At 37.1% G+C, this 12,878-nt stretch overlaps 1 protein-coding gene across 8 annotated transcripts in view; it reads right to left on the bottom strand.

Moving 5' to 3' along the window:
* Ak9 (adenylate kinase 9) overlaps positions 1-12,878 on the bottom strand; it is a 137,219-nt gene that overhangs the window by 41,877 nt on the left and 82,464 nt on the right. For all 8 annotated transcript variants that reach the window (XM_021242008.2, XM_021242006.2, XM_021242005.2 and 5 more), the window contains 2 exons: positions 8,524-8,727; positions 7,958-8,176 (listed from right to left, as the gene is read on the bottom strand). In XM_021242008.2, the coding sequence (XP_021097667.1) occupies positions 7,958-8,176; positions 8,524-8,727 (423 nt within the window). The remainder of the gene's footprint in view (positions 1-7,957; positions 8,177-8,523; positions 8,728-12,878) is intronic.

Here is a 12,878-nt window from a genome sequence, read left to right as displayed (position 1 = left end):
AAATCTCAATTATAGATAAATAAAACTATTACCAAATATTAATATTAAATAACTTAAATTTATTTCATAGAAATACATAGTCAAAGTAATGTTTTCTAATGGGGTTTCAGTTAATGTCTTTTCTATATACTGAATATTTATGCCCAGGAGTGTAGATTGTGGCATTTTTTTTCACAAGCTAATTTATCCTCACAAATAGACCCATTCCTAAAGTGCTGTTAGGGATTAAATTTTCTCCTCTCCCCTACAATTCATACGTTGAAGCCCTAATCCCCAAAGTGATTATATTTGGAGATAGGGCCTTTAAGGGGGTAATTAAAGCTAAATGAGGTCATATGGACAGAGGTCTAATCCAACAAGGCTATGTCCCTTTAAGAAGAGACCCCAGGGACAGGCCTAGAAAAATTTTCATGTGAGGGCACTGTGAGAAGGTGGCTATTTCAAGCTGAGGAAGTCTCATGGAAACCACTCCTCCAACACCGGATCTTGGACTTCCAGCGCCAGAACTGAGAGAAAATAAATTTCTGTTGTTTAAGCTTTCCTGCCTCAGGCACTTTGTTAAGGTAACCAGAGCAGACTGCTTCAAGTGGGTTCTTGGGATATCTTTTAGAGTATCCTGGTAAGGCAAATTCCCCTGGATTCTCTTCCATAGTTTTATACAAATGAACTCCTACTCACATAAACATTAACAGTAGTCATGAGAGGGGAAAATGCCTACAAATATGGGGATGGAATGGAGAAGAAAGAGTGGTTCCAGGTCTTTGCCTTGGTGGTGATGAGGGACCACCAAATCAGTTTGAATATCTTTTTACAGCATCAGATGGTCAAGCGTCAGCCATCTCTAGACTCAACAGAGTAGGTATAACATAGTGTGGTTAATGTTGGTTCTCCTTGACATCTGTCTCCTTGACAGTTTCCACTGGTGAATAGTTTGTTAATATCATTGTCCTTAAGCTGGAGGGAAGTTTATGGCTAGGCATACATGCTAAGGATAAGAAGAAACTCAAGGGTTGCGTGGTATATCTGTTTGATGTTATATTACTTGGTAATAAAGGAAAAGTTAAATGACTCCATTTGAAATCTCCAAGTATTTTTATAGCTAGTTAAGAATATTGGACTTCCAAGATGGCAGATCGTGAGCAGCAAAGAAAGAGCTTCTCTGAGATTTGGTGTCCTTACCCTGGAATATAGCAGCGAGAGGAAGAGAAGGAGGAGGGAAGTGAGTCCCCAAGACCCAGGAAGGACCTGAGATGAGAAGTGAAGCCTACAGGGAGAGTAAAGAGGGAGACTTTAATGAATTGGAGGGAGGTTCCAAGCAGTGCTCCCTCCCAGATCCCACTGAGAGGGAATGGTGGGCCGAACCTGTAGACACACAGTGACTACTGACAACCCCAGAGGCCTCCATGAAGAAACACACCAGTGGAATGGAGCAGTGGATGAACTGGACTGCAGCAGCTGGTGAGTTACCCATGTTCAGAACACACCCAGGAGAGGGTGACTGGCTGGTAGCCATCTTGGAGAAGGTCCTACTAAGCTCAAAAATCAGAACGGCTGCAGGCAGCCTCCATCTAGTGGCTTCTGGTGCCTTGGCGTGGGTGCGGAGCTCAAGTCACCAGGAGGTCAGGGAGCAGGGTTCAAGTCAGCAGGAGACACACAGCTTCAAAGAATCTGGTTCCAGCCTCATAACAAGAAATTGGCCTGAACTTCAGAGGAACTAAAGGGGCAGCTGGCTGGGATTCTCTACTACTGCACCACAAAACTGCAGCTGGCTTGCAAGGATTAATCAGTTTGGCCCTGGACTCTGCCCACACTCCCTAACAGTGACAGCAGAGACACACCTTGAATTGGACGTTTTTGGGTTTTTCTATCTTTTTTCTCTCTTTTTTTTCTTTTTTCTTTTTTCTTTCTGTTTTCCCTCTTTCCAGTTCTTGTTTTGTTTAGTTTTTTTTTTTTTGATTGGTTGAACACAGTTTGTAGTTTTTTGTTATTGTTCTGCTCTGTTCTTGTTTTTATTTTTTTCCTTTTCTCTTTCCCACCTGTCTTCTTCAACAGTTTCCTAAAGTTTGTCTTCCAATCTGGCATCTGACCTCTTCCTCTTCTTTTATTTCTGTTTTTTATCCCCTAGCCCCTTTAAATCTTCTCCTCTAAGGGTAAAAAAGCACTATTAAGGGCTACAATTTGTCATTTCCTGGCTGTATTTGAGGCTATTGTTATTGATTAGCCAAGGTGACAAAATTGTGCTAATCATTTGTTCCTCCTGGTATACCAAGACTGAGATTGCCTAAGCGTCTTAAAAAAAAAAAAACCCTACAGGCCAATGCCAAAGAACTGGAAGCTGGGCCAAGTAGGCAGAAACTTCTCATCCCCAATAAACTGAAGAGGTAGGATTCTGCAACAGACTCAAAACCCAAAAGCTAGCTACACCTGGAAGATGCTTCTGAGAAGTAGTCATTTCCTAAGGATTCTGAATACTGGCAATAAAGCTACTCACCATAAGCAATTTACAAGCATCAACTCAGGAATCAAACTTTAAAAAAATAGAAAATGAGAAGACACTTAAACAAGATACAAACCCCACAGACTTTCAGCTCAACAAAGGCAAATCCCAGGGTCAATGAAGTGAAACAATCCAAAAGCCACCCACCTGAACTCCCTGAAGTGGTAACAGCAGAAGTAACAAAGCAGATGAACAAAGAAGATAAGCAAGGCTCTAGAAAAAAAATCAAAGCAGAAATAATTTCCCAGATAACTACAGAGATGGTGAACAGAATGAAAGACACAGATAAGAAAATAGAGGAGCTCAGGAATGTGATGGAAGCCATGAATGCCCAGCATAGGAAAGAAATGGAATACATGACCCAGATTCAAACAGATATCCAGGAGATTAAAAACTCCACTGCAAGTATATGCAGCAGAATGAATCAATGTGAGAACAGTATATCAGATACAGAAGATAGGATTGCAGGGCTGGGGATTTAACTCAGTGGTGCTGCCCCTGCCTCACAAGTGTAAGGTCCTGAGTTCAATCCTTGGTACCATGAAGAAAGAAGAAAGGAGGAGAAAGAAGGAGAAGGAGAAGGAGAAGGAGGAAGAGGAGGAGGAGGAGAAAAAGAAGGAGGAGGAGGCAAGATTGCAGTTAACAATCAAGAAGAGAGATTTCTTAAAAAGAGAAAGGGACCATGAGAAATCAATCCAGAAGCTGCAAGATGATGGAAAGAATAACAACACAAGATTGATTGGAGTCAATGAAAAAGCAGGAGATAGTGCAAATGACATAAAAACCTGTTCTCAGAAGTAATGGCAAAAAACTTCACAAACAAGGAAATACAATCTGACATACAGATAAGTGAGGCACATAGGATCCCAATAAGCCATGATCAAAAAAAAATCTTCCCCAAGGAATATAATAAAAGTCAGGATTCCAGAAATTCAACACAAGGACAGAATATTAAAAGCTGTTAGAGAAAAGAAACAAATCACCTATAAAGGAAAGCCCATCAGAATCACAGCAGACTTCTCAACACAAATTCTCAAGTCAAGGAGAGCTTGGAGTGAAGTATTTCAAGCCCTAAAGGAAAACAACCAACCTATATTGATGTACCCTGCAAAACTATCCTTTACAATTGATGGAGAAACAAGATACTCCCATGACAAAGAACACCTGAAGAAATTCATAACCACCAAACCAACACTCCAATGTTCTAAAGGATATTTTAGAAAGAGACAATAAGGATTACAACTCCATGAACCCCAACAGAATGAATCCACCAGGCAAGACAAGAAATTAAATAGAAAAGGAAAGGAAGCCAACAGCAGGAAAATAACATGACAGAGATAAGACAATACATATCAGTTATAAACTATCAATGTTAGTGGTCTCAATTCACCAATCAAAAGACACAGATTGGCAGAATGGATCCAAAAAGGCAAGATCCAACAATATGTTGCATACAAGAAACACATTTAATTGAAAAACAAATTCACAGACTGAAAGTCAAGGGATGGAAAACAGTATTCCACATGACAGGAAACTGGAAAAAAGCAGGGGTAGCTATCCTATTTGCAGACAAAGTGAATTTCAAGCCAAGACTGATTAAGAGAGACAAACAAAGTCACTACATCCTGGTAAAGGGAACAATCCAAGAGGAAGAGATAACAATCCTAAACATATATGCACCAAATAACAGCACACCCAACTTTACAAAACGAATATTAACTGACAGGAAAAATCATATAAGCACTAATACAGTAGTAATGGGGGATCTCAATATCCCACTGTCACATATAGACAGATCAACTAGACAAAAAAATCAACAATGAAATATTAGAATTGAACCAAACTTTTGAATAAATGGACTTAGTAGATGTCTACAGAGTGTTCCACCCCACAACATCAGAGTACACATTCTTCTCAGCTGCACGTGGGACTTTCTCCAAAATAGACCATATACTCACTCATAGAACATGCTTAAGTAAATGCAAAAGAATTGAAATTATCCCATGCATATTATCAGACCTAGTGCAATGAAATTGGATATCAATGGCAAAAGAAACCACAAGAACTTCATAAACACAGGGAAATTAAATAACACCCTCCTGAACAACCAATGGGTCACAGATGAAATTAAAGAAGAAATCAGGCAATTTCTACAATTAAATGATAATCACAATACAACACACTAGAACTGTAAAAAATTTATAGTGGTGAATTCTCATATCAGGAAAACAGAATGGGCTCAAATAAACAACCTAATGTTGAACCTCAAGCTTCTAGAAAAAGAAGAGCAAGTCAAGCCCAAAGCTTGTACAAGATAGGAAATTATAAAAATGAGAGCAGAAATTAATGCAATGGAAACTAAGAAAACAATACAAAGAATCAATGAATCAAAGAGTTGGGTTTTTTTAAAGATTAAAAATTGACAAACCCTTAGCCAACCTTATAAAAAAATGAAATAAAAGACTCAAAACATGCAATTAGGAATAAAAAGAGAGAAATCACAACAGACCCTGCAGAGATCTAGAAGATCATCAACACCTACTTTGAGAACCTGTATTTTAATAAGATAGAAAATAAAAAAGAAATGGACAGATTCCTAGATACATAAGAATTACCAAAACTGAATCGAGAAGATATAGAAATTCTAAAGAAACCAATATCACCCAATGAAATTGAATATGTAATTTAAAAACTACCAACAAAGAAAATCCCTGGTCCTAATAGATTCACTGCTGAATTCTACAAGAAATTTATAGAAGACCTAATGCCACTACTCGTCAAACTCTTTAGTGAAATTGAAAGGGAAGCAATACTCCAAAATTCATTCCTGAAAGCAAGCATTACCCTGATTCCAAAAACTAAAGAAAGATCCAACCAAAAAGAAGAATTACAGACCAATCTCCCCAGTGAACATAGATACAAAAATCCTCAATAAGATACTGGCAAACAGAATGCAGCAAATCATCAAGAATGTGATGACCAAGTAGGATTCATCCCAGGGATGCAGGGATGGTTCAACATATGCAAATCAATAAATGTAATATACTATATTAACAGAACCAAGGACAAAAACCTATATGATCCTCTCAATAGATGCAGAAAAAGCTTTTGACAGTGTCCAACACCTATTTTTGATAAAAACCCTACAGAAAATTGGAATAGATGATCTTTATCTCAATCTGATAAAAGCCATCTATAACAAACCAACAGCCAACATCATTTAAATGGACAAAAACTGAAAGCTTTCACTCTAAAATCAGGAACAAGATAAGGATGTCCACTGTCACCACTCTTGTTCAATATAGTTCTGGAAACATTAGCCAGAGCAATTAGAAAAGAGAAAGAAATAAAAGGAATAAGGACAGGAAAGGAAGAAGTTAAATTATCATTATTTGCATATGACATGATACTTTATATAGAAGACCCCAGAAACTCTACCAAAAGACTTTTAAATTTGATAACCAAATTCAGTGGTGTAGCTGGATACAAAGTCAACACTCAAAAATCAATAGCCTTCCTGTACACAAACAACAAACTCATGGAGAGAGAAATTAAAACAACAATCCCTTTCACAATAGCATCCCCCAAAATGAAATACCTAGGAATCAGCCTAGTGAAGGAAGTAAAAGACCTCTACATTGAAAACTACAGTACTCTGAAAAGGGATATTGAAGAGGATATCAGAAAATGGAAAGATATCCCTTGTTCTTGGATAGGAAGAAACAATATAGCAAAAATGGCCATACTTCCAAAATTATTATACAGATTCAATGCAATCCCAATCAAATTCCCAATGGAATATCTCACAGAATTAGGAAAAAAAATCCTAAAATTCATTTGGAACCAGAAGAGACCTAGAATAGCAAAGACAATTCTGGGCAACAAAAGCAAAGCAGGGGATATTGCAATCCCTGACCTGAAATTATACTACAAAGCTACTGTGATAAAAACAGCATGGTACTGGCAAAAGAACAGACCTGAAGATCAATGGAACAGACTAGAAGATGCAGAAAGCACACCAGAAAGACTCAGCCACCTTATCTTTGACAAAGGAGCCAAACATTTTCACTGGAAGAAAGATAGCCTCTTTAATAAATGGTGCTGGAAAAACTGGCTTCCCACATGCCAAAGATTGAAACTAGACCCATATTTTTCACTGTGCACTAAACAAATTGAAATGGATCAAAGATCTAAATATTAAAACAGAAACACTAAATCTGCTGGAAGAGAGAATAGGTAGAACACTTGAGGACATTGGAGTAGGCAAAAACTTCATGAACAAAACACAGTGCATGGAAAATAATACAAAGAATCAACAACTGGGACCTCATCTTATTAAAAAGCTTCTGCACAGCAAGAGAAACCACCAACAGAGTAAACAGACAACCCACAGAGTTGGAAAAAAAATTTACCAGCTAGTCAGATAAAGGACTATTATCTAGAATATATAAAGAACTCAAAAAAAACCCAAAAACAGAACCCTCAAATTTAAAGACCCAATGCAAAAATGGGCATCTGAAATGAAAAGACATTTCACAGATAAAAAATTAGAAATGGCAAATAAACATATGAAAAAATGTTCAACATCATTGGTCATTTGAGATATGCAGATTAAAACAATTCTGAGATTCCATCTCACTCCAGAAAGAATGGCTGCTATTAAGAAATCAACCAATAACAAATGCGGGGGGGGGGGGTGCTGTGGGGAAAAAGGAACCCTTCTCCAGTGCTGGTGGGAGTGTAGACTGGTGCAACCACTGTGGAAATCAGTGTGGAGATATCTCAAAAAACTAGAACTAGAGGTTCCATTTGGCCTATATATACCTCTTCTTGGTATCTTCTTGAAAGAATTAAAAGCATCATACCACAGCAATATATGCACACCCATGTTTACAGCCATATAGTTTGTAATAGGTAAGTCTTGGAAACAGTCCAAATGCCCATCAACTGATGACTGGATAAAAAAGATGTGGTTTGTTTTTTTATACAATGGAGTACTACTCTGCCATAAAGAAAGATGAGCCCCAGACAATTATAGCTAAATGGATGGACCTTGAGACCATACTCTTAAGTGAAATAAATTGGACACACATTTAAATACCGCATTGTTTCTCTGGTGTGAGAAACTGAATGCAGAAATAAGGACTGAGATGTATAAGGGATGCTGGAAAATGGGAAGAAAATATCCAAATGGGAAGGGGAACAGGGAGGAGGGAGGGAGAAGGGAAGGAAGCAACAAGAAAAAAGTGAAAATAGAAGGAAAAAATGGAAACAAAGCTTCTGTACATAGGGAGGGGAGAGGGCTGGGGGGGGATGGGATAAAATTTCTTTAAAAATTTAAAAAGAATACTACACAATGCTTACCATTTTTGGAATTATTCAGTCTTCTTACATATACCCTTTTTTAAAAAAAAGAAATATAGAAAGAATATGGTTTTCAGACACATTCACTGAAATTACCTTTACAGGGTCCCAGTAGCCAAACGAGCTTGTATACTTGTAGGTAAAGGCAAGCATTTTCTGAGCAAGGTGGGCTGATACTGCATCACAGGTCTCAAAAATGCTGGCGCGATTTTCCACGAGTGGCTTCAGTTTCATATTCAATGTATATTGCACAATGTGGATTTTCCGAGCTCCATTAACAGAAATTATTGGTATCAAAAACTTCTCAAATTCTTCCTAATGAGAGAAATCACAGAACCTAATATATCTGGTGGGAAAAAAGTCACTCATTTACAGCTCATAGACACTTCTGGTGATCACTTCAGTGTAACCACAGGTCTTTTTCAGCCGCCAAGTGGCTGAGTGCTGGCAGCTAACCCTCCTCTGACCCTGCGAGGGCTCCCGGTTGCTCTTGATTTATGGAATTGTTTTCATTATTAAGTGGTACTGACAAAGGGAATACAGACCTAAAATATATACTTCTTTTGAAATGTAATCTTGAAATAAGGCATTAACCAAATTACTTTGGTTTCATGCTCAATTGTTACATTTTGAATTATGAAAAATGAAGCAAAAGTAATAACCTGTATCATTTGTAAATTATTCGTTTCTGTTTCAAATGTTTCTCCCAATTCGCTTCTCAGGCGCTCAACTGCATCAATTTCCTGCTCGTCTTCCTCACTCATCTCTTCCTCATCTTTTGTAGACACTTCCAGGCTGTTCTCAATGTCATCATCGTCCTCATCAGGCTCTTCTTCACTACTCTCATCATCTTCTCTAACACCAACCTAAGAAAGAAAATATTCCCCTTCACTGCCATACAGAATGTGTGCCAAATGACACTGGTAACAAATCATCAGGGACATTTTGTAACAATGGTATTGGTTGGTATCCTGTAATAACAGTCACCTGGTAACAGTAAAATTTTAGATATCTGGCATTCAAGACTCTGATGCTATAGCAACACCATAACTCCCTAAGTAAATAAACAAAGTATTAAATGCTATTAAATGTCTATAGTTGTCAGAATGTCACATATTTTTGATGGTCTTCAGAAACAATACAGCAGCTCAAAGAGTATAAAAACATATTAGCTGTATTAACAGGGATGAGCTCAGTTCCTGTAAAATAGGAGTAATAAAAGTAAGGTAGCTTACAAGATTTGCGGGGAGCATTAATAAACATAATAAATGGGAAGCCCAAGCCGGTTACGATGACACATGCCTGTAATTCCAGCCCTTGGAAGACCAAGGCAGGAGGATTGCAGATTCAAGGCCACCCTGGGCAACTGAGTAACTTAGCGAGACTCTGTCTCAAAATAAAAAATAAAAAGTTCTAGAGTTATAGCTCATTGGCAGAGTGCCCCTGGACTCGATCCACACTACCAGAAAACACACACACACACACACACAGCTCCTAGAAAGTCCTTGACACATGATGCACTTTTATAGTCATTTGGTATAAAGCACTGTACTGATAATGTAACTGCCCTGACCTTTTAGGAGACTATAGCTCGCCTGGTAAACAGGATTTTTCATGAATGATTCTTAAAGACCATGGGACAAATTTGGTTCTAAGTTGTGTACATAGACTTTAAATGCTATTGTTCCTTTTGCACACACAAGAAGACGTTTATTATGTGTCTCCTCTCCCCTGCCTCCACACTATTCTCCCTGAAGTGGTCCTTGTCTCAATTGGAGGTTGCCTTCCAGTCAAAAACTTGGAAGTTTTCTTGAATTTGGAGTTATCCTGGCATCTTTCTATCTCTCCCCAGCCAGTTATTAAAGGGCTCCAGTCCTAAATAACATTCAACATTCTGTTTTGCAGCCCCTCTCCACTGTTTCCCTCCTCGTTCTCTCTTTCCTGATAGTCCTAGATGATCCAAGCTTTGTTCCTTGAACAGGTGCCAGGTGCTTGGCTTTGGCCTGTGTGTGCAGGAGGAGGGTGGGCCTCCAGGCGCTCCTCTCTCCAAAGGGAGCTTAGCTACACCACACTGTTTCTCACTTCTGGCTCATCTCTTGGAGAATTCTGAAACCATTTATTCCTCTCACTACTTTTTCCTTTTCCTTATATTTTCACAAGTTTTAAATCTGGAGATTTGGTTCTGTAAGGATCATTGGAGGTATGTAGGATGAGTCCACACTCTAAGCTGGAGGTATCTTGGTTCCAGACAAACTTATGCTCGCTTTTCTGGCTCTGCTTAGAGGCTCTACTCACTTTTCTTTTTTAATAGAAAAATCTTAAAAGTTAATTCTTATTATAAAGAAGTCAGATTATATAGCATTATATAAGGTAAAAAGTGAGCCTCTATTACACTCCTATCTCTATTTTTATTCTCCTCCCTGGAAATAATGGGTTAACAATATAGTTAGAATCTTTTTAGATGTTTTTCCATGTATATCTAGTTGTATTTTATGTTAAATATAAAGGTGATCATTTTATTTTCTACAACTTGCCATAAAAAACATAGCAATATATTTAAATTTCTTACTATATCAGAACTTACATATCATTATTTTTAAGAGGCATATAAAGTTTCATAGTATCAGTTTATTTAAACATTCTTCTATCTTAAAATGTGTTTTTCTTTCCACAGAAATAAGTGTTTGAAAGTAACAACACAAAGAGTGGAAATCAGCCATGTTTTGACCCTTGTGATACTTGGTTTCTCCTTCCTGCTAGCGGCGATGAGGAACTTATCTAACTTAATACATTGCTCTTCTTCCTCTTTTCTTCTGCCTATTCCTGTTTTAGTCAGATTTTTCTTCTTGATTTTTCAGTTGAGTGTCTATGACTTTAAGTACTATCCCCAAATCTCTGTTTCTTGAGTTATCACCCTTAGACATACATCTGGATCCTCCACAATTTAAGAGGATGTCCTTATTCAGCCTTCCACCTCTTTCTCTCTTCAGTTTCCAAATGTTAGTCTCCACATTATATTTACATTTCTATAGTACGACTTAGTTCAACATTTATACAGACAAATTCTTCATACAGAAAGTGATTTTAAAAATTGAAAGCAAAAGAAGAATTTGATTCTGAAATGAAATTCAATACATAAATGCTAATTTTAATTATGTTTCCTTTATTTGCCACAGCTGCAGATAGTGATATGAGTAATGTGATTACATGCCAAGAAACACATACCATTCTAAGGCAACTGTTTCTAGTACTAAAATCAAACATTATTTTTCTTCCTATTCAAAATCATGCCACATTTTAACTTACCCATCTTTTTTCCCTTAAATTCTTTTATTGGTATATTTTAGGTATACAATACAGTTACATTTATCATTGTGATCTTGTACCTGTACATGATGTATCTTGGTTCTTATTTTTTCCCCATTCCCTGTCCTCCCTTCACCCCTCCACCCTTCCCTATTTACACAAACTTTGTTTCCATTTTTTCCTTTTCTCATAATTTTTCCTTTCCCTTCTTTCCTTTCCCCTACCCCTCCCACCACTCCTACCCCTTCCTATTCTTCCTATTTCAAATTATCAATTATTCATTTTAATCATTTTAATCTTTATTTACACTCTCAGTTTCTCACACCAGAGAAACTATTAGGTATTTACACATGTGTGTTCTATTTATTTCACTTAAAAGAGTATGGCCTCAATATGCATCCATTTAGCTATAAATGTCTCTAATTTGTCGTTCTTTATGGCTGAGTAGTACTCCATTTTATAAAAACAACCACATCTTCTTTATCCAGTGTCCAGTTGACGAACTTGCCCCATCTTTAGGTAATGCTTTTCTTGTCTCTGCTCACCCACCTATTTCTGATGTTTGCTTTGTTTTTGTAGTTTGTTTTGTTTTGTGAGTTGAAGAAGCATTACTTACCATATGGATTGCCTACATTTTTCAGAGAGAAATATGAAAGGCTAATTTTCAAAAATCTTAAGTATCTGGAAACGTTTCCATTTCACCCTCACACATTACGAACAGTTAGGCTAAGTAGAGAATTCCAGATTGGAAATCCCTGTGACAGGGATTTGAAGGCATTGTCTTTGTCACCTCTTATCTAGTATTGTTAATGAGACATGTGACATAAATCTTATTTAAATGCTAGCTTAATCTTATTTCTTTGTAGGTATCTTTTTTCTTTTTATCAGTACTTGAGATCTTGTCTTCACACTTGCCAATCTCAGATTTCATAGAGACATGTCCAATGTCCATCCCTCTTCCTTTGCTCTGCTTGGCATTCCGTGAGCTCTTTCGTTTAAAGACCCACTGCTCTCTTCAACATTGAGAACTTCTAAAATGTCTTAGATTATCTCCTTTATTTTCTTCTCACACATTTTTGGAATATGTATTGTGTATTTACTCTCCTTTACTGACCCCATCTATCTCCAATTTCCTATCTCTTGCATTTTTGTTCTATATTTGAGAAATTTTCTTGGCTTTTCCTTTTAATCTTGTTGATAATTTTCCTCAAGAATATGTTCATCATGGTTGGCTAATTATTTTATGAATTAAATACTAAATTTATTAATTCAGAGCAGCTGCAGATCTCTATATGTGTGCAAGTAACGTGTCACACTTGAATTTGAGATGTAAAGATAGAAGAAGCAGGAAGTTAGGAGCTTGCACCAAATAATGGAAAGCATTAACTAATGATCTGTAGCACATAGCATCTTGTAGATGATTTATTTAATTCCCTTAGAAATTATTTGCAGACATTTTTCTTTATTTTCTTCGTTCATTGTTACATGAATGGCTAGTGGAGTTGACTTTACTCTTTTTTTTTTTGCAATTCATACCCTCAGACTCACTAAATAATGAAATTATAAGCAAATAATGAATTTTATTTTTACTTTTTGATACAAAAAAAGTTGTATTTTGTTTTGTTTTGTGTTTTCCATGCTGAACCCTGGGTTCCATGTTGAACCCAGAACTCCATACATACTAGACAAGGACTCTACTAAGCTATATCCT

Source organism: Heterocephalus glaber, unplaced genomic scaffold (assembly GCF_053883595.1).
Source record: "Heterocephalus glaber isolate CG9 unplaced genomic scaffold, H.glaber_assembly_v1.0 deba00000738, whole genome shotgun sequence".
Lineage (NCBI taxonomy): Eukaryota > Metazoa > Chordata > Mammalia > Rodentia > Bathyergidae > Heterocephalus > Heterocephalus glaber.
The sequence above is the reverse complement of the archived record's forward strand: the minus strand, read 5'-3'. Positions and strand labels throughout refer to the sequence as shown.